Raw genomic sequence first — 23,272 nt, forward strand, 5'->3', positions numbered from 1 at the left:
AATTAATTACAGCCATATTTAACGCGCTATGTTTTTTAATCTCATTTTTAATCTCTAACTTTACTGTTTCTGTATGCCACAGAGTTGCCTTTTATAAAATCCGACTGTAGGCGTACGATTGGGCTTCTTTGTGCTTGAGTTGTGGGAGAGCTGCAGCGTGGGCTTCTTTGTGCTTGAGTTGTGGGAGAGCTGCAGCGCCACAGAGCAGAACCCAGCATCAGCATTGTATGAAAAGCTGTCTGCCCTAGCACGCAAGTATCTGACCTCTCCGGCAACCTCCGTGTAATTTTCTGGACAATCAGGGCAGGATTCAGGATTCAGGACAACTGCTTGGATTGACAGTCCCGAAATCCAAGCAGTTGTCCTGCCCTGATTGTCCCGAAAATTACACTAGAGCAGAGTCTGGAGTAGTTATTGCCCGATAAAACATTAAAAACTGATCAAGGTGGTTGAGTTGTCATGCAGCTCCCACCGGCTGCACATTGGCTGCAGCAGTTCCTACATGAATTATGGGTGTTGTAGTTTGAAGAAGAGAAGACAGCGCAAGTTGCAGCCGCAAGGACAGGGAAAGCACAGGCAGCCACGAGAAGGAGTGATTTGCACGTTGCAGTGCAGCCTCTTGTTCTAACTGTTCAAAACTGTTCTATAAACTGATACAGCTGTAACGAATGTACCAGGTGTCTTTTATTTTGTTAGCTTTTATTTTTTATTAAGTTTAAAGGACAAGTGCACTTACATTGATCACTTCCATGAAATAAAACGAGAAATTGGAAAAGAGGAAAATAATTTAGAAAATTGTTAAAATAAAATTAGGGAACTGATCACAGATGTATTGTTTCTGTGTGTTTTTACATCTATTGTTGCGTTAATCTGCAGCTATGCTTTTAATGAAGCTGACATGTCATGACAGTCAAGCACCCCCCTGGTGGTCGAGACTGAAGGTTGCAGCACTCTTTATTGGGACTAATCTCAAAAACAATAGAATGTAATGGCTAGGTGTACTGCATCTGTGTTCAAGTGTGTTATTGTTGAAAACAATAATTATGACTTTATAAAACCACTTTTTGTAAAATATATCAATCTTTTGATCATCTGCCACAATAATGTAATGAATTTAAATGAAAATACCTCAAGTTGAGGGCTTTTCTCTGCAATTTTGAGATGAGATTAAAAAAGAGATTAATTAGATCAATTAATTACAGATCATAATTAATTAATCTCTCCATTTTTTTAATATCTTGACAGCACTAGTCGAAATGCTTGCAGCTTGCCGGCAAAACGGCCCAACATTCACCGAAAATCTGGCAGTGTAAAAGGGGCTTCAGTGTCTTCACATAGTTAACTCTCTAACAAAGAAGAAATATACAAAAAAGGTTGGGGCATCGGTAGCGTGGTGGATAGTGCCGGCGCCCCATGTACAGAGGCAATGCCTCACTGCAGCGGTCGCAGGTTCGATTCCAGTTTGCAACCCTTTGCTGCATGTCATCCCCCCCACTCTCTCTCTCTCTCCCCATTCCACACTGTCCTGTCGATTAAAGGCAAAAAGCCCAAAAAATAATCTTTAAAAAGAAAAGAAAAGAAAAATACAAAAAAGAAGCAGAAAAATACTTATCTACGAGTTAGAAACACCTGAGCTCAAACATGTTCTTACTCCCAACTCTTCACATATTGCAGCTTGTTCAGTGGACTATCGATGCCTACATATGACGTGCTAGGTATCCTGGGTACATCTGTTGTTGATGTTGTGGGACACCATGTCAACTGTTAAATGTAGGCTATTGCATATTTTTTAAAATAAACTTCCATTTTCACAGGAAATTGACAGTTTCTGTCTTTAGATGCATACAGTATTTTCAAAATAAACCTACAATGTCAGTAAAACACATCTCCCTTAGGTTTATTTCCTTGTGCAACAAAAGCACGTGGTTGAGTTAAGAAAAAAAAACCCATCATGATTTGGCTCAAAATTTATATGGGAAGTGAACACTGGGCTCCTGTGTGTTTGATGGACCCATCCACCACCATTTCCGCCCACCCAATAGGGACTGTCTAGCTCATGAGCTCACTCCAGGTTATAAACAGATGCCACCTGGTGTATCATACCTCTATGAAAGATGGCTTTTCTCTGATGTGTCTGTGCAAAAATCACTGACAAAGTGATGGTATTTCATGACTTTGGAATGAGAATGAGTCGTGAGCTCAAAACAACCACATTGTATCGTGATCAAAATAATCTCTAATTAAACAACACCTATTTTTTTTCCCCTTTATTTTTTTCAGAAAGAAAACTTGAGGAGGATTTGCTGTACAGGACCTTTCTTTCTTTGTGAGGACACACACACACACACACACACACACACTGTATACTGTGCAATCAGCAACAGAGACACGATTAGTCTTAATAGGTCTTAACAGGATCTTAATGGCTTGATTTTCTCAGGCTTCACACACACACACACACACACACACACACACAGATAATTCTGCTGTGTGTCATTGTTTTCCTGTGCTCTGGGAGTGAAGAAAGCTGTTGGAACAGATGACAGAGCAGCTGATCAATACTCAGACAGGACTCATTCCCATTACGATCGACTCCTCAAAACATAATCTGAGTGAGAAAGTCAATGGACAGACGCTGTCTCATCTTGTTACAGAAAGACACGTCAGGGGGAACAAAAACATGTATGTGAAAATGTCAATAATGAAAATGTTAAGTCATCATAATCACTGCAGACAAAAGAGACAGAGACAGGAAAACGATAAAACTGGAAGATAAAATGATGGAGGTTCTGCCAAGTCACAGAAGCTGTTTTTGTGTTTTATGTCTAATTTGACACCTTGTGAAACTATTGCTGGTGTAGCTGTAGGGATATACCAATGCTGGTGTTGGGTCTGTTGGGTGGTTCCACACTTTGAGTCAGACTAAAATATCTCAACATCTATCAAATGGATTGCTTTGAAATTTTGTACTGAATTTGGTAATACTTCTCTTCTAGCGCCACCAGCAGGTTGATTTTTGTGGTTTTGAGTGAAATATGTCAGCAACTATTGGATGGATTGTGATAAAATATGGTTCGGACATTCACCTTTCCCTCAGGAAATTACTCTGGTGATGCTCTGACTTCTCATCTAGCACCAGCATCAGGTCAACATTTTAATGTCTCCTATACTTTGATTTATGACCAAACACCCTCAGAACTAACGACATTCCCATCAGCCTCAGCTGTACTTTGTATTTTGTGCTACTTAGCATATGTTAGTATGCTAACATTCTAAACTAGAATGCTGAACTTTACTAACCTCATAATCAGCATTGTTATTGTGTGAGCATTTTAGCATGCCCAAATTAGCATTTAGCTTAGTAAAGCCTGACAGAGCCAGGAGAGTATGAATTCAGACTCTTAAGGAGTGGCCAAACCCACTCTCACTCCCAACAAGTTAAATACCAATCCTTGGTAAGGACACACAGAGGCACCCTTAGCATCAGGATGCTCACAACAACTAGCATAAAGAGGGAGAGGGTTGTATGTGAATAGGTCAAACAAACTCGAGACTTTCACCCAGGAGGCCGCTGTTTGTTTCCTGTGTGAAACCAAAAGTCAACTGCGTTTCAGTAACAATGTAGCATACTACGCTAGCAATGTATATTACGTGACGTTAAATCACATTGTAACAAACCTACCTATTTTAAGTCAAACCATTAAGTTTGTTCTAAATCTAACTACTTGATTTTCTCACCTAAACCTCAGGAAGTAAATCAAAAAATGAAGTTTTTTTTACCTACAGTGCAAGTTGCATTTGGAAAGAAATTGCATTAATTCAATGAGTGGAAATTGTACATTTCTGGGAAAATCATTTTGAAAAGACGCAGTGCATGTAATGAGTGAAAAGTGATGCTGCAGGGGTACCTACAGTGTCATATTTTGATGTGTAGGGCCACTGGCCAGAGGCTGGTATTTGATGAATGGGAGTAAGGATGTGCTGTCACACCACAAAGTGACATTTGCTTATTCATCTAGGTGGGGTTGGAAGCTTTATGATGTAGTAACTAACTATAGGGCTAGTTTGTGATCTCAGGCAGCTAGGAACGCTGCTCAGCCTTGCTTTCAATTTTTCCCAATAAACACAATAAAATCCCCTGCAACCCAAAAGGCATTTTCCCCAACATTCCCCAACACACCAACATTATAAAAGAGATCTAAGACTGTTGACAGAACACCTTGAACTGCAAACAAGGTCAATTCTGACTCTCTCTATAATAAATTTTGATGATTCTTGAGCTGATTTAAGTGATTTAAAAATCCATGACACCATCATACTGTAAAGTCTGTGAGCCAAGTGGGAACTCATGGGTAGGGCCATCAGGAGAAACACTACTGGACATATTTAAGTAAAACCAGCAAGCTAGAAACTTTTTTGGCACATGTGCCAGGTGAGTAGTTCCAGTGGTCTGAATAGGCGCCATCTTGGAATCTGGTTTCAAGATCCAATAAAACATCCATTGTACAGCATTTCAGTAAAAGGTTATTGAAGGGGGAAAATAAAGCTCCTTTTATTAGCTTATCTTGGTTGCTAATGGGACGATAAGTTCAAACAGATAATTCTAAAGACGTGCTGTGTGTATCATCGACTCTTATCTCATTATTGTCTCCAAACCATTCATCATTTCCTGCAGAACATCTGGCTGCTCCCATCTTCCTGCAGAGTGTTGACTTTGTTTACAGACTCATGTTACATGTTCATTCAGACATGTTAACAGTAATTGCTCTGCATCTTAATGATAGCTCCATCTGTTCCTGCAGTTTGCCTTATTTTTGGTTTAAGGGTGATTCAGCTTATCTGGTTTAGTGCCTCAAAGACGAATCAATTAACCAATGAATAATTAATCAGTGACAATGACAAGAGGGTCATTTATTCAGGAACATTATTAAACATTTGTTTCATATCTTTGTTCATAGCTTACGTTGTCTTTTGCAAAAAAGATTAGTCATTCAACAGAAAATTAATCAACAATTGTGAGAATAAATTATTCCTTTAGGTAATTTAAAAAAAAAAAAAAAAAAGCCAAACATTTGTTTCATTCTAGTATCAAAAAAGAAGATTTGTTGCTTCTCTCTGTTTTCTATCATTGTAAATCAAACATTTAGTGCTGTGGACTGTTGGTTGACCAGAACAAGACCATGATGTCCATTTTCTTTTATTTTTGGACATTTTATAATCTAAACAATTAATAACTGAGTAAAAAAAAAAAAAGACTGATCCGCAACCTCTATCAGAATAATGTAATTGGTGCCAATGTTTTCTGTCTGTTTTTCTCTCATGGAGCTTTTTTACATAAACTGAAATGACAGATTGCAACTAGCTGCTTGATTCTTTTTTGGATATTTTTGGGATGTTTTGTTTTGCAAGCGGCTGACTCACTCATTTACCTAGAATCCCACAAGTGTCTGAGAGCCAATCAATCCCCTTGACCCAAAACACTGTGCAAATACTGGCTGATGCAAGCGACAGAGGAAAAACAACAACTGCAGGCTGACATTTCGTTTGTCAGTGAAACTATCTGCTATCATCTGCTGTTTCTGTTCCCACCACTGGGGTCAATTCACATCCAGGTCAATAAATCCAGGAAGAGGAAGAAGCTTTTGTACCTGTTAAACAGTTTGACATGTTGTGAAATACACACGTGTTTTCTTGCAGAGTGAGATGTGAAGATAAATACCATTCTCACATCTGTCCGTTCAATATGAAGGCTGTGCTGTGGCACTCACCTTTGGCTCGGTGGTCCTCTTCTTTGGGACACTGTCCTCCTTCCCACCAGCGTCTCTTCAGGATCTCCAGCCTGTTGCTCTCCTGCAGCTGTAAGATCCCCAGAGTGATTTCATCTCTGTACGGAGAGCCTGAAGAAATAGAAGACCTCAAGAGTCATTCACTATCTGAAATTCAGTCCAGTCTCAACCTAATATCACGCATTTTGAAGACCAAAACAAACATTATATTAATCATCTGGTTCTTGACCTCACTGCTGTTAACTGGCTGACCCAGGAGTCAATCACACTGGATACTTTGTTAGCAGTGGATTGAGCCTATTATGCCCACTTTTGTTTTGCTAAATTGTCAACCGCTACTGAAATCCTTTTAACTACAGTGTAGCTTGGTTACTCAGCAAGTAACTGGGCTGTAGTAAAAGTGATATCACTAGCAAGTAACAACAGCTTGGGGAAAGTGAGTATAACAGTTGCTGATCGTAGATGCATATGTGGTTATGTTACTGCAACATGATGCAATTTTTTTTTTTTTCACTTTCTCCTAATGTTAGGTTTACCAGACCCCTTGGAGGTGGACCTCTTTGGCTCCATGTTGCCGCAGATTAATAAAGCAGCCTGCACTTCCCACCAAGTTTGTAGGTTGCCAACCATTCCCTTAAATGTTGCTAAAGAGCTGCATTGCTGTCCGGAAGATGAATTCAGTGTTATCAATAAATGATTGCATTTTTTGTAACTGTGTGGTTATTTTATGAAACACTGCCAGGTATATGTAGTAACTGTTTTATAAAAGCAATAAACTACTTGAGGCCATGGTTTTCACAAGCAGCAACCTTTGAGGCTGAAAAATTAAGGCAAGGCAGAAGTGACGAAAACTGCAGTTTCTCTAATGACCACTTGAGGCTGGCTCCAAGAGCGAGTCAATGCCCATAGACCCCCATGTATGAATACCCACATTTACAGCAGAAATAATCATGTTTACAGCCTGGTACAAGAATTGGTGGTCTCTATGGTTATTTTTTCCTGCTCACTGTACAGGGTGTTTTTTTTATATATATCTCATCCATTTAATGTTAATAAAGCTTAAAGCTTTGCATTGTAAAGGGTGTGGATGTTTGAGTAATAGATGGGCGCAGTTGGTTAGCAAGTCACTACTACAGCAACAACATTGTTTAGGTAATGTAAAAACGGTGTAAACCCAGATTATAGGTGTAGTTGTAGCTGTCACTATTTCAGTGTATTCATTTCATGAAAGTTATTTGTAATGTTTTGGCCACCTTACATAATTTGTTTAGCATTTGGTTGTACTAAAAGATCTTCCAATTTTGTGTGTGCACTACAAGTGACAATGCCACAGTGAAACCCAAGCATTCCATAGCGTAGTTACGTCATCAGGGGACTGCGTGTGTCTGCTATTTGCAACAAGGCACCTCAACTGATTGTCGTCTAAAGTTTGTATTTGGTCCAAAAAAAATAAAAAATCTGCACTTTTGATGTATGAGCCCCATTTTGCTGCCCCATTGCATTCCCATGTACACTGTAATGCACATAAAGCCAGCGTAGCATCAGCTAACTAAGTTAAATAACTAAAACCAAAAACACATGATTGGTTGATGCTTCACCATCATTGGAGTGCTGAAAACAGTTGAGGCCAGCTCAACTTTGATTTGTAGTGGGTCACACCCATCCACAGCAACAAGTGTTCCGTGTAACTTCATGGCACCGTCTTCCATTAAAAATAAGTTGTAGCCTGTTGCTGTGTTGCATGTAGTGTGAACACAGCGTGAGGAGTCAGATCAGTTTTTTTTGGAAGTATATTTTGTTTTAATGGTAATAAGCCTGGTTGCAGCCTGCATTTTCACATTATCAATAACTGTAAATGCACTGTGCTGTACTTATGCTAGAAGCTAACATGAGGGTGATCTCCACATTTCTGTCCAATTATGGTAGCTTCTGGCTCAAAAAATTAAAGGTTGCGATGGCCAAAATGGCAAACTCAGGGTTTCAGAATTGGAGTCCATAAACCAATGGGTTATGTCAAAGTGGCTGTGTCAATTATTTTATGCAGTCTGTGGGTTTACAATGATTTTAGAACAGCTTGTGTTGTGCCAAACTACAGCCCTTTGCTGTACTAAAATCAAGTGGCTTGATGTTTCAATAAACTGTCAAGCACATCCAGCTTTTTATTCAGTTTTTATTTTTTATTGAAGAATAAAGTAAAGTAGTTCACTTGCTCACCTCTCTTTTGTTAAACATGTGTTGAGCTGTACTAAAAGGCACAGCGTGCTCTTTGCTGCTCTGTGGGTTTTTATATTGACATTTTCCTCCAAGTGAGCACAAACGTGCTGATAAACTGCGAGCAGAAAGAGACGGGGTAGTAGCTGCATCTTTGATACAAATCAAACAAACCTGCTTCTGTTTTGAATCTCATTTTGCACCTAAGGTCTGTGTTCTGCTCTATCCAAAACTAAATATAGACCTCTATGCATAGGAACATTGCTTTTGGTGACTGGTTATAAATCTTAAATGACTTTAGCAGCATGGTGTCAGCCACCAACCCTGTCACCCTAGAAATTAAGTTGACTATTACTTAGCAACTTCTATGTTTTGTGTGGAAAGCAATGGCGTCTGTTTACACACATATATCGCTGTTAAAGTCCTGATACAGTAGACACATTTTAAAACTGGAATTACTGCCTCGTGGTTATATGCCTCTGCACACCAGCCAAGTTGAACTTACAGTTTACATCCATGTCTGTGAAAATATGGATGCTTCACACACATCATCCCCCAGCAGCACAGAAGATCTGTACAATCAGCACAGTTTCAAGGTGGACACTAGTGTTGCACGGTATACCGGTACTAAAATAGTACCGTGGTACTAGAGTATTCCAAACGGTACTATACTGCATTTGGAAAATACCGGTACTTTGAAATTGATTCAATTCATTAATTTAGTTAATTTATTTTACTCATTTATGCACACAAACGCCTTTCTTGTTCCTATTGGAGCACAGATTGCACAAGTGGTGTGTATGACAACACCTGTATCAACATTCGCAGCTGGCGCACGTGAAAAAAGACAAGAGAAAGTCTGCCTCGCAAAGGGAGACAACACGAGACAACACAAACTTGGTGGAACATTTGAGTTACCAAACCGTGACGTCCGTACCGAGGTACTTACCGAACCATGATTTTTTTGGTACCGTTACAACCCAAATATTTATTGTTCTAAAGGTTTGTATTCAAAAGGACTTTTCCTTAGGAAAAGTACCGAAGAGTATCGAAAAGTATCGAAATTCATATTGGTATTGGTATTGGTACCGAAACAAAGATTTTGGTATCGTGACAACACTAGTGGACACCCAAAATTAGAGTCACCAATTCAGTAGCTGACCAAACGTGACCTTTCCTGTTTATGAGTTATGACACTGAGTAATGGCTAGAAAAGTGTTTTTGGAGAACATTATGATGTCAGAGTTGAGCTTTGACCTCTTGAATATAACATTTCAGCACTTCATTATTATATATTAGACATTTGTGTGAAATTTTACAATGACACACACAATAACCTTGATCTTTGACTTTCGACCACCAAATTCTAATCACTTCTTTCTTGAATCCAAGTGGATGTTTGTCCCAAATTCGTGAAAACTCCCTCAAGGTCTTCTTGAGAAATTGCGCTCAGAGAATGGGATGGACACAAGGTCACAGTAACCTTGACCTTTGACCACTACATTTTTATCAGTTCATTGTTGAGTTCAAGTGAATGTTTGTGTCAAATTTGAAGAAATTCCCTCAGGGTGTTCTTGAGACATCATATCACGAGAATGGGACGGACAAGGTCACAATGACCCTGAACTTTGACCACCAAAATCCAGTCAGTTTATCGTTGAGTCCAAGGGGATGTATTTGCCAAATTTAAAGAAATTCCTTGAAGGCGTTCTTGAGATAACGCACTCACAAGAATGAGACGAATGCAAGTTCACAGTGACCTTGACGTTTGACTTATGACCACCAAAATCTAATCAGATCATTGTTGAGTCTAAGTGGATTCTTGAGATTTCACGTTCACAAGAATGGGACGGACGCATGAACGAACAACCTGAAAACATAATGCCTTTGGTTAGGGCAATCCCCGGCGCAGAGGCGTAAAAACATTGCAAAAGAAGACATTATTCAATACATATCAAAGTATGGACCCTCCTGTAAAGACGTGATTTTTTGCAGGATCAATCTTCCAAGAAACACTTCAATAAACCCTGAAGTCCTGCCAGTTACACAAAGATGATTCAGCTCGATGGTAATTTTTGAGTCTATATTACCATATCAGTACCTGTCATTAATATTTTGTCCACTACAGCTGTAAGTTATGAAGCTTTCATCCTCACCTCGTCCTCTCTTCCTCCCCGCTGCTCTCGCCCATTCATCTTCTTTCTTATTCCATTAAAAAGCGACAATGACTTTCACCAAATGACAGCCAGCAGGAAGTGTCTGGGTGTTTTTCAAGGTAAAAGATCATTGAAGTCTTTTACAAAATGATGACACTTTTACTGGTTAGATAGTCCATATTTTACAGATACAGAGTGATTCATTGACTTCCTTTACTTTTTCAAAACACTTCTCTAAGTCAGATACCACGTTTGGCAAGTTTCCAAAACATTGATCAACTTCAGGTAATAATTCTTTTCTTAAATTGATGGATTTTCTTATTTTTATACCAAGAACTCAGACTCCTTAGGACAAGATGCTCTTTTTTCCTCTCCTGTCTCGTCTTTCGAGTTTTTAGTTATTTATTTTCATGAAACTTTACTTTGAAAGTTACTTTTACCTTGTTACTGTAAGTACATTTTGCCAACAATACTTTGATAAATTAAGTGATATTTTCAAAGCATGACTTACCAATAATAGAGTGTTTATCTATATCTATATATATCTATATATATATATGTATATGTCTGTATATATATACATATACATACATATACATATATATATATATATATATATATATAATTATTATTTATATATATTATTATTGCTACCCTTACTTCAACAATCTGAATACCAGAAGTGGGACCTAGTTATAGTCTTGCAAGTCACAAGGAAGTCTCAGGTCTTTCCACTCATGTCCCAAGTCAAGACTGACAAGTCCCAAGTAAGTAAACATTGAGTTTTGAGTCCTAAACAAATCATAATGCGCTTTTCATCCCATGTAATGCCATTTTAACAACACAGTATCATTAATTCAACAAAAATCATCAATGCTTTTTAAAAATTTATAATGAAAACAAGTTTGATTAAAGTTGTGTCTTTTTCTGTAATTTTTGAATTACAATTCATTTTTTCTTGACCACTGAATATTTCTTTTAACACAAACAAAATTATCTTTAGTACCTTTTTTTTATTTATTTATTTTCTAATTTTTTTAAATGGTACTCAGTAACATAATATTAGTTCCTAATAGTTCTCTCCTGCAACTTGATTGGATGCTGTCAGATCGGTTTAAACAAATTGGATCTAGAGAACTGAGCGTCGACTTGTTGGGAATAGGGTTAAAACATTTATTAAATAAATTCATTTTATTGATTAACTAACAATAAATTACATACTTTTACTCTTTGGGCTTTGGGGGACTATATCAAGTATTTTCAAGTCAAAAGGCTCAAGTCCAGGTGAAGTTATGGGTCATCAGTGTCATGGTCCAAACCGAGTTCTTTTGTCAAGTCTAAAGTCATCAAATTTGTGACTCAAGTCTGACACGAGTCAAAGTCATGTGACTCGAGTCCACCCTTCTGCTGAATACTTTCTCCACCACCACTGACCATTTACAACTTTGGAGGTACTTCTCCTTCTAGCATGTAACTGTTGTCAGTGTATTAATGTTTTCCTGCTGACGGTTCAATAACGTGCCTTCGTATGTTCGCTTCATATTTGTGGTTGTGTGTGTCCAAGCTGTTTAACAACACTCATCCACTTTATGTCTCAGGGAGTTGCAGGTTATGAACTTTTGTCCCTCAGTTAGCACTTCTCCCCCCAGGTTTGGTGCTGTTTTGCATTGCCTCAGGGTGTTTTCACACCTTTGGTGTGAGCCAAGTGGAAAAATAACAAAAAACAACATACTGTTGCATTTTAGTTCTGGTCATTCCTTTTCACACTGACTTTTTACAAATCAACCTACAGGAGTTAACATGATGTTATACAGACTGACAGGTAAGGGCTCATTTATGCTCAAAGTTAGATATGGAGATGGAGAAGGACGGAGCCCTCTGTTCATACTGTCCGTATTTGTGCATGTTTCCTGAAAGCTTGTGGATACGGATGAAACGGAGCAGTAGCACTGGAGATCATGAAGGCAGTGTAGCATAGTTCAAGGGAGATAGGGCAGTAGGAGATGACAAAGACATTTTAATAATGGCCGAATGGAATGAAGAAAAAGACCTTGTGAGCAATTACATGTGGGAACTAGGGATGTCCCGATAAAGATTTTTTTGCCTCCAAACTCAATGTAAGTCATTGAATATTGAGTATTTGCAAATACCAAGTCCTGATATGACATTTATTTTCCTAGATAACACAGTTGCACAGTACACACCTCAAGTAGGCTACTTTAAAGTTATTCCAATCAATCCAATGTATATGTATGACAACTGAGTAACTGCATTTAAGCTGTTCTTTCGTTTTTTTTCTTTTCTTTTACAAAATTATAAAGAATAAAATGCCTTCTCTTTCATCTTCTTGGCCTTGTCACTGTCTCAAGGGAATGTCTCTGTCCCTTAAAAATATACTCCAGTGTTCATTGCTTTGATGCAGCCTTTGTTACCTGAATGAGCTGTATTCCTCTGAGTATTTATTGTTGTCATCTGTACATCTTTTGCGCAGACTGCTGTCTGTATCTCATTTGCCCGCTGTGAAACACCATGTGCTAGAAATGACAATAAAATGCAAGAGATTGTCCACTGAGCTGAAACGAGTGCTCATAACTTTAATAACATAACTAAATATTGCATTTTGCTGTCATTTGTGGCTAGTGGTCTCTCAGGGCAGACGGGTGCAGAGTGGAGGAGAGACAGAAAGCGAACAGTTGACAGCTGCACTTGTTGCGTCGCTGTTCATGGAACCTTCACCAGTAAAAACAGCTGTGTGGCAGCTGATATAAAACAAAGGAGCAGATAAGGCTCTGTAGAGCTCAAAATAGCAGATTGCAATCAATCTTAAAAAAAAAAAAATGCCTTCTTGAACTCCTGTTCTGACAAATATTCAAGAGGTGAGGCTTCCCTTATTCACATGTATTGGATGTGTCCGGGCCTTGAAAAATACTGGAAGGATGTTTTGCAAACCTTGTCCTCTTTTGCACCACCAGGGAGGATGATGTATACCTGACTACGATACAACATCATACACTGTCTCTCGCCTCTGTTCTGATCAGATGGAGAGATGCTGCCCCACCCACTCATGCCCAGTGGTACAGGGACATTATGTCCTGCCTTAATTTTGAAAATATACACTATTCAATTTGTGGGGCCTCTTTCTGAAATACTTCCAGAGCTTTCAGTTAAATTAAATATTTTGCATTTGTTTCTGGTTTTTGTTGCTTTCTGTCAGTGATTAAGTACCCCACCCTCTGGAACCTGCCATAGGCATCATACATAGGCATATCTACATTCATTCATCTTCTAACCGCTTCATCCTCTTGAGGGTCGTGGGGGGGCTGGAGCCTATCCCAGCACATCGGGCGAGAGGCAGGGTACATCCTGGACAGGTCGCCAGACTATCGCAGGGCTGACACATAGACACACATTCACACCTACGGACAATTTAGAGTTATCAATTAACCTAGTCCCCAATCTGCATGTCTTTGGACTGTGGGAGGAAGAGAACCCACGCTGACATGGGGAGAACATGCAAACTCCGCACAGAAGGGCTCCCACGCCCGGGATTAAACCGGCAACCCTCTTGCTGTGAGGCGACAGTGCTAACCACCACACCACCGTGCCGCCCCGCATATCTACATCTCTCTTTTAATATTAAACCTGACTCTCAGCTCATCTTTCATTTTCTGTATTATTATTGCAATATTGTGTTATTTGGGGTTCATGAGAATGGAGGATTGTGATTGGATTATGCTTTGTTCCTCGTCATAAATGCTTTAAGTTTGATACCTATTGTTAACATTCATTGTGTAAACCTGTTTAAATCTAATAAAAACATTGATACAAAAAAATTGCCTTGTTCTGTCCCAATATCAATCTATTGATCATATCAACCCCAGTAAAAACTATTTTCTTTCTACCGAGCTACACCTGCCAACCATATCCCCGCACACCGGGAGAAGCATACATCTACTGCTAGCTCACTTGGCACCACTGAGCTGAATAGCAGTACAGCTCAGCTGAGGAGGATGCCAAGAATGTTTCCATCCCACGCTGTCGCGAGCATGAGCCTCTCATCCTACACATGAATGTCTCCTTCTGCGCAATGATGCAATTGGCGGGTGTGGTTTGGTAGAAAGAAAATAGTTCTAACATGAAACTGTTTACAACAAGGTCTGTGGATTGGGTTAAATGACGATGTCAGGGGACTTTTGTCATTATATATATGCAAAATACGATGGGTTATCGCAACTGGCCCACCTTCACAGGTACCATATGTGGACCAGGAGCACATCTCCTCTTATTTTTCTTCCTTACAAGGCACCAACTGGAAGACTTGGCCCCGTAACTTAGCTGGGCAAGAGTTGGGTGGCTACAGCGGGTCTTTAGGTGGGCACCCCCCTTCATTGGTGTTTCATTGATTTAAGCCCACGACACCTCGGAAGGGCTCAACAGATCCAGCGTCCTGGATCTGCCCCTGCTGACCACCACCCAACTCTCGGCAGTTGTTAATCTTCAGCTGGTTGGCTCTACCACTGCACCTCCTGCTGTATCCAGATCCAATGGGATGCTGTTTCAGCCTGCTTGATGCCATTGCCTACTAGTCGCTTCCTAGCCATCCCTTCAATCCCCAGTAGACCAAGGGTTCTCCAGAGCGACTGTCCAGCGAATCGTCTACAGCCAACCTCCACGGGAACTTCCATCCCTTTTGCTGGCTCTCAAGGATAAGGGCTTGACATTTCTTGAGCTTACGCTCATGTGCCTCCTCCATCCTCTCTTAACAGGGTACTGTCAGCTCTATTAGCACCACCTGTTTGGTACCTCTAGACCAGAGAATGATATCTGGTCTGAGGCTGGTATGGGCTATCTCCTCTGGGAATTTGAGCTGCTTTTTCAGGTCTGCCCGCATCTCCCAGTCATTTGCTGAGGCCAGGACCCCTTTGCTCCTTCGTCCTGCTACTGCAGGACTTTCTCCTGCCCTGACAAATTGGACAAAGTGGGGCCCATCAGAAAGTTGTTTTGTCTTTTTCCATGCCTGTTCCACACCATCCGCCAGCTGGGCCAGAATCTTATCATGATGCCATCGGAATTTCCTGTCTCCCAAGCTTGACTGGCACGATGAAAGGACATATTCAAGATTTGCAAACTTTCCGCAGAGTTTGCACTTGGGGCTCTCTGCCACCCCCCATGTGTGGAGGTTTGATGGAGTAGGCAGGACATCATAGACTGAACACATCAAAAACTTTACTCGATGTCCTTCCATGTTCCAGATCTCCTGCCAAGTCAGAGCCCTTCCTTGTACTCGCTTCCACTTTGTCCAGCTGCCCTGTTTCTTCATGGCTACAGCCTTGACATGCCAGGTTTCCTCCTCTGCTTTGTGGACCTCCCTCTGCACCATGCTGCTCTTCTCCTTTGGGTTCCAGCTTGATCTAGTGGAACAACCCAGTCCAAGCCTACCCTGGGCTACTGACCCAAAGATGTCGGCATGATGTAGTCGATTCTCGGCCTCCATCAATGCTCTTTTCACTGACCACTTGCGGCCTGTCCTCACCACAATGCCTGTCTGGCATACTTTCTCATCCCTACTGTCTCACAGCATCATGGCCTGGTGTGTCTTTGTTGTCTTATACTCCTCGACCACTGATGTTACTGGTAGCTGCAGTTAGCTGCTTGTGCTGTATAGCCCGATGGAGCAAAGACTTCTTGGGACACCCAGCCATCTCCTCAGGTAGGTGTTAATCTTCCTCTCCAGCTTCTCAACGGTGGAGACAGGTACCTCATAAACGAGCAGAGGCCAGAGCAATCTCGGCAGCACCCCATGTTGGTAGCTCCAGGTCTTACTTGCCAGATAGGCAGCTCTTCTCCAGAGACATCATCGAGATGTCTGCTTGGATAAGCATCTCCCTCACACTCTGCTTATCGTTAAGGTCTGCCCTGTACCACTTCCTCAAGCTTATAACCGGCCTCTCTTGGACTGTTTGGATGATGATGTCTTTGATCTTAAAATGAAACCGATCCTGGACCCGCCCCTTCCTCAGTACCAGGCTTCTGGAGTTTTTAGGTTTGAACTCCATCCTTGTCCAGTCTTCAAGTTCAACCAAGTCCTCCAAGATCCATCTCCCTTCAGGTACTGATTTTGCCCATGACAATACTCACTTCCAGCCTCTGCCAGTCGGTGGTGAAGTTTCCGCAGGTGAACCGCTTGCTAAAGTTTTCAAAGTAGCGCTGCAGGAGTTTTTGGAATCGCTCTGGGACATGGTATGTCTTCAGCGTCAACTCCACAAGCCTGTGCGGTATCGTCCCGTAGGCATTTGTTAGGTCCAACCACAGGACTGTCGGGTCACCATGGTTCCTCTTCGGATCTCCGATAATCTTGCTGATTATGGCGGTGTGCTCAAGACAGCCAGGTACCCCTGGAACTCCACCCTTTTGGACTGATGTGTCCATATACCCGTTGTCCAACATTGGAGGTAGTCAGCCCATTTGCCAGAATCCCAAGGAAGATTTTACCTTCAACATTGAGGAGTGAGATGGTATGGAATTGTTTGATATCCGAAGAGTTCTCTTCCTTAGGGATGAAGCATCCCTCAGTCACAAGCCAACCGTCAGCAAGGAAGTCCTTCCTCCATGCCACCCTCAGTAACTTCCAGAGCCGTTTCCTGAGCCTTTGGAAATACTTGTACACCTTGTATGGAATGCCGTGAGGCCCCAGGGCTGATTTTGCTCTGGCCTTCTTGAGAAAGGTGTTCACTTCCTGCCACCTCAGTTCCTCAGCTCTAAAGGGGACAGATGGTGCTGCTGGTTTTATGAGCCTATCCATCTCTTCCAAGCTGTCCTCCCTCCTGGGGTCACTGTGGACCTGGCGGAGGTGCTCCTCAACCTCCTCCTTTGTTGCTTTCAGCTCCCCTGATCTTTTATTACCCAGAAGTTTTGACAGGTATTTGAATGGGTTGTTGGTGAAGTCTGTCCTCTCCTTCATCCGTCGCTTCCAGTCTCTGCGATGACATTCAGCTCTTTGCAAGGTCTTGATGCATTCTCTTAAGTTGTCTCGGAATTCTGTCAGTGTTGGTCTCTCATCCGCTGTTGCTTCATGGAATGCCTTCCTCAGCCTCCGCAGATCCCCTTGGAGCGTTGCTAACTCCTTCAGGCGTCTGTTTTCCTTTGGCTGGGTGTTTGTTCTGGCTTTTGGCTTTTCCTTTCCAAAACACTCAGTGACTATATTCCAGACGATGGATGCCATGGCCTTAAGCTTCTTCCCCACATCTCCCGCCAAGGCTGTTTCCAGTATCTGGTCCACATCACATCATCTCCCACTCCTTCCTTGCCACTGCAGCAAGCCAGTTTACTCTCTCCTTCCGGGCCACTCCTGCGAAGGTGTCCTGTCCAGGTCGTCTGATATCTTGAGTGCCTTCCATCTCAGACTGGTGCCTTGTGTCCTCTGACACATCAGCGATGTTGATCCTGCCCCCTCTTCGTCATGTGCATGGAGATTCTGGGGGCTGTAGTTTGCCTCCTGCCCCGGCCTCTCCTCCGTCTCACCAGGTTTCCCTGTGCGTTGCACATTACGCTCAGGTTGCAAGCACTTCATCCTTGACTGATTTATTTTCAGACCCCTCTCATTTTTGCATATCTTCCCACATCTGCAGACCCGGAATGAATCACTTAGCTGTTCCATAGTCAATTTTCCGTCATGGGTGGTCATAACAATGGTCTGTCTTGTGGGCCGATCATCCTCCCCCGCTCTTGCTCAGCCCCGGGGGTATCTTGTAATGTACCTTTCCATAGCGATTGTTTTGGGTTCCTCCTTACGGAGGATTATCGTGATTACACTAATGACCGCTTTAGGGGGTGATGGGGGTCATGGTTAAAAAGACTGACGTTCACTGTCAGATGGAAACAAGCTGAACTTTAAACTCCCAGAATACGAACATTAAAATGACTTTAAAGCAGCTGCAAGTTCTCATTTTCTCTTCTGAAGCTGATGCTAATCGCTCACTGTCAGTCAGCACAGTTAGCATGGGAGACAACGTCTACCAGGGGCACTGAGGTGATTCTGCTGCTTTTATTTTCATCACTTAACAGGCAGGTTGACTGACAGGCCGGTCTCCCAGAAACTCCTCATCTGTTTTTTTTCCTCTGTCTCTGTCTTCCCGCTGCTCCCTCTCTTTTCCCCACATCTGTTCCTCCCTCCTCCATTAACTATGCTAATCTATGCACTAACACTTATCACCAGAAACAAGTCTGAGGCAGATGACGAGGCGAGGCGAGACACCAGCAAAAGCAGACCAAAGCCAAATTGGAATCAGGATGGATTTAATTTGCCAAGAACAGCAGCTGCACAAAGAATATGACCTGGTTAACGGCTAAAACAGAACTGACACACAAGGTGCCGGACAAAACGTAAGGCAGCCTCAATATATTACAAACAATATGTGATGTGACAGCAGACTAAACACAATTACATGTCACATAAACAAAGCAAAAAGTATAAACACAAAGGCAGGTTGATGCTTTTTCTTTGTTTACAGGAAGAATGGAAACATTCATCTGGTGTCAACACCTGTAATCTTACCTTATTCTAAATTCAAGCCAGCATTTGCACTCTGATTGTTACATCAACAACATTTTCAACTCCACCCTAAAGTAGAGAAGTGCAATGGACCTTTGGGCGTGATCTAGCCCTTTTAATGTGTTTTACTGTGTTTTTAGTTTTGCATTTTTTTGCACTTGCACCTGTGTGAGGATGTGTTGTGTTGCTGTTGAATAAGCTACTGGTTGCCTTAATTTCCTTTGGGATGATCTATCTATCTATCTATCTATCTATCTATCTATCTATCTAAAATCTCCAGAAATACAAACCTGTCTCGAATCCAGATGAAAAGTTTTTTTGGGACATTTTTGGGAGATTCTTGCCACTAATGTGACACTGATTTTTGACTTCTGACTTCCAGCCTTTCATTTATTTTTTTTTAATGTCTAAACTTTCAAAAATGTACCAATATGTTACAAAGTACATGCTTTGGTTATTGTAACTCACCCAGAGGCATGCCAATGCCGTATCCTTTGGTGTCCAGCAGTCCTCCAATCTGTGTGAGGTTGCAGTTGAGACTGCGGTAGTACTCGTTCATGGTGCTCTCCATCAGGAAGGCGTACTTGGAGTTGAGGACGCGGGCGATGCCTTCCTCGGTGCTCTTCACAAATACACTGGGCTGTTTGGAGTACATGTAGTTCCACATCCGCATGTACGTCTGGTACCGTGAGTTCTGTAGGAGGAGGAAGAGAGAGGGGTGTAGGTGGAGATGGGATGGTTATCGATAATTTTCCAGGTGTTCACATTTATTTGTTCCCTGTTGCTATTGAGGAGTGAGTGAGTTCCAATACTAAAGGGATAGTTTGGATTTTTTTAAGTGGATTTGAGGTATGACGTACTTATCCCTAGTCAGTGTATTACATACAGTAGATGGCTGTTAGCACGGCTTAAGAAGAAGCAGCAGGAGTACGACCATGGGAGCTAAGCAATGCACTGCTGTGGACAGGGGCAGCAGCAAAACGTATTTTAGCCACCTAAAAACAGTTCCAGTAAAAAAAAAACAGTAACAGTTTAAGTGTATGTAATATTAAGAGTATTTTGTCATACAACATACGACCAAATTCCTATACTCTCGTCAAAGCCACTAGACTCCATTTACAAAAACAGTATTTCAGTCAGGTTCACTTTAATCAAAGAAAACTTAATTTCTATTTGCAATTTGATATTTGGCGGTATGGCTCTGTTCTGGGACCTCTCTGCCCTTCCACGTGCCTACATGGGAAGCTGAAGGCAGAAAGAGCACACCCCTCTGCCCTCCACATGAAAGGGAGGAGCTGGGGTGGAGGCGGGTTACAAAGAGGCTTGCAGAGGAAACAGCAACAGTAGACAGGCCAGAGCTGTTTAAATAGGGTGTCCTGAATGAGGTTTGCCAATTTTGTAGAAAGGAATCATGAGATCCATCTGCTCCCCTCTATCAGTCAGCTGATTGAGCTGCTTGAGATCAGCTGATGTAGCTGGGATGTGAGCTGAGCTTAACATCGTGGCATGCCTGAACTAACGCTATGCTCTATTTTTGTCTCACTTAACACAGGAGCTGCTGGTCTACTGCTTTGAGCTCTGATCCTTTGCCTGAACCCATTTGGGCCTGATCCGACTCTCTGGATTTGGCTGCAATTTCTCAAAGTTCCCTTGATTTAGAGTCAGGTTGGGTTCATGCCAAGTTTTGGGTGTTTTGAAAAAAATGTGGGCTGTGTTGCCATCAACCCATTATAACTAATGAAAATGGTGAGATTTAGAATTTAATTTCAGCTGACAAAATATTAAATTAGGGGGCATTTGCTGATAGGACGCACACAAACTCCAGTGTACTGCACAGGAGAGACATCAAACTGGCAGTTCATGTGCATTAATGGCAAGAGTTGCATTAGACTGAGGGAAAAAACAAGAGAAAGAGAGAAAGGGGCTGCAAGGCGATGTAGTTGGCAGTGTTTGCCTCTATTTCCAGAGCAGTGGGGGAGGTTTGCTTAACATACAGCAGAGAGCGTCATCTGCGTGTTGCATCACCATGGACTGAGTGTGCACTAAGGGGTGCAGCTCGCCTTGCCGGACCTGACACACATGAGACAGAGAGCCGCCAACAGACAGATGGAAGAGAAGAAGAAGTGGTGCCAGGAAACATGTCAACCCTTAACCTGTAATAAATATTTTAATATTAATATTATTATTATAGAAATTTGGGTTTTAAATGGACTTGGGCCCAGAAACTGCTGCCGTGGTTTGGCCTTGGGTTGGACTTGAACAAAAACAATGCAGGTTCCTGTCAGGTCGGGCCTTATTTTTTGGGCCCTATCAAAGCTCTACTACCACTGCCTCAATTGTTTATTTTGTGACTTTGGTGAACCCAAACTGACCCTTTAAAACACCAGAATCACACAACAACACAAACTAACTGATTGAGGCAGCGATAGACCACCAGCTCCTGTGTTTGTTTTTCTTAATGGAATCTGGCTTGAAAAGTACAATACAATAGCATCAGTTCCCTGTCAGAAATTACGGTTTGATGGCAAGGTAAAGCTGAGAAAATAGTGAACACTTAAATGGATTTGGACTTTTTTTGGGTGGCTACATTATGTTTTGTTGCTGCCCCCATCCACAGCAGTACATCGTTTCGCTTACCTGACAGATTAGCATGCTGAACACCAGCCACTGTAGGCAATACACTGACTATGGATAAGTACCTCATACAATCCCACTTTAAAAGATGCAAACTATCCCTTTAATGGTGATGATCAGCCATATAAATCTTCCTCTTGTTATTCGCTAAAGAAATATCACTACGACTCTCCTCTAAAACTAAACCCAGACAGTGTACAATGTCTCTCCCCTTCTCACCATGAAGAAGGTCATGGTAGATCCTCCGTGGATAGTGCCGTACTGGATGTTGGTTTGGTCAGCCAGATCGTCTGGAGACTCGATGGGAACCTCCATCCTCTGGACGGTCAGAAATGCCGCCAGGTTGGCCGTGTAAGACGAGATGATGATGAGGGTGAACGCCCACCTGAGAGGACCAGAGAAGAAAAGTCGCTTTAACCTTTATTTACCCTGAAAAACTTTCAAGCCCTCACTTCCTTTTGTTTCTCTCCCTCGCTCTTCATTAAGAGCTGCGAGTGGAAAGCAGGAGAGAGACAGATGGAGAGCACTGCAGGAAACGTCAGGATTTTTAGGTAAAAATCATCAACCTAAACATGAACTCAGGCTGCAGCAGCGAGGAGCAGGACACCTCCACTGCAGAGGAAATGAGACGGAAGTGATGAGCAAGGGAATTAGGAAGGGAGCTGAGCTTTGAAAGAGAGAGATGGAGGCAAACAGAGAGGGAGGGAGGAGGAGTTAATGATGGAGAAGAGGAGGGAGGTGAAATTAGACAGGCGTGAGGAAAATAGGAATTAAAGAAATAGGCAGAAAGAAATACTACATCCAAAAATTATCATTTGTGTATTAATTACTCAGCCAGTGTTACACTGAATTTATGAAGAAAACTTAAACAAAGAATTCAAAAACTGAGAAAATTCTTGATGCCTTAAGACATATGTTTAACACTAGCAAAACTTCATCAAAACAGCAATTTACAAACTCACACAACTTCCATCCATCAATCCATTTTCGTAACCGCTTACCCTGGACAGGACGCCAGACTATCGCAGGGCTAACACATAGAGACAGACAACCATTCACACTCACATTCACACCTACGGACAATTTAGAGTCACCAATTAACCTATCCCCTGAGTGTCTTTGGACTGTGGGAGGAAGCCGGAGTACCCGGAGAAAACCCACGCTGACACGGGGAGAACATGCAAACTCCGCACAGAGGGGCTCTCTCCTGGGATCGAACCAGGAACCCTCTTGCTGTGAGGGTGCTAACACCACACCACCGTTTCACTCACACAGCTTGTGCAGTATAATCCAAATGATATGTTCAATACTTCCAAAACACACTTTTTTTCCACTTAAAACATACTATTTATAAGTATTTTCTCCGTTATTGGATTCTTCGTTAAGTTTTCTTCATGAATTCAATGTAATACGGGATGAGTTTGTCATGGGCTGGCACCTCTTCTTCCTCCTCTCTTCTTCTTCTCTGCCCTCACTCCAACACTAGGCCTCCTAAATCCTCAGAACAATGTGTTTTAACTGATCCACATTCAAGGCTAGTGGGTAAGGGAGATTGCGCCTTTGGCTGCTCCAAAGCTCTGGAAAAGCCTTCCACTCTCAATCAATGTTGCCCCTCCATTGACACTTTTAAGAGAAATCTTCATACATACAATTTTTCAGTGGCCTTTGGTTGCTCTTAGTCTTTTCAATATTTTAGTATTTTGTAACCTTTTATGTAGGTAATTGAGATTTTTATTCTGTTTGAGATTTGTGCACATATAATGTTGCTCTCTAATTTCTACTGCCATTTATTATCTTACTATATAATGACGAAAACTCTGTCTGTGTGTCTGTTCCAGGTTTTTCTCCTCACTGACTTGGTCAATCCATGTGAAATTTGGCACAGTGGTAGAGGGTCATGGGAGGATGCGAATGAAGCAATATTACATCAATTG

General features: G+C 41.8%; 1 protein-coding gene across 1 annotated transcript in view; it reads right to left on the reverse strand.

Moving 5' to 3' along the window:
* Positions 1–23,272, reverse strand: part of LOC126383943 (glutamate receptor ionotropic, kainate 5-like) — a 169,337-nt gene that overhangs the window by 5,951 nt on the left and 140,114 nt on the right. The window contains exons 15-17 of the mRNA XM_050034709.1: positions 21,558–21,723; positions 19,173–19,398; positions 5,769–5,897 (exon numbers count right to left, since the gene is read on the reverse strand). Coding sequence (XP_049890666.1) covers positions 5,769–5,897; positions 19,173–19,398; positions 21,558–21,723 — 521 coding nt within the window. The remainder of the gene's footprint in view (positions 1–5,768; positions 5,898–19,172; positions 19,399–21,557; positions 21,724–23,272) is intronic.

Source organism: Epinephelus moara, chromosome 22, assembly GCF_006386435.1.
Source record: "Epinephelus moara isolate mb chromosome 22, YSFRI_EMoa_1.0, whole genome shotgun sequence".
Classification (NCBI taxonomy): domain Eukaryota; kingdom Metazoa; phylum Chordata; class Actinopteri; order Perciformes; family Serranidae; genus Epinephelus; species Epinephelus moara.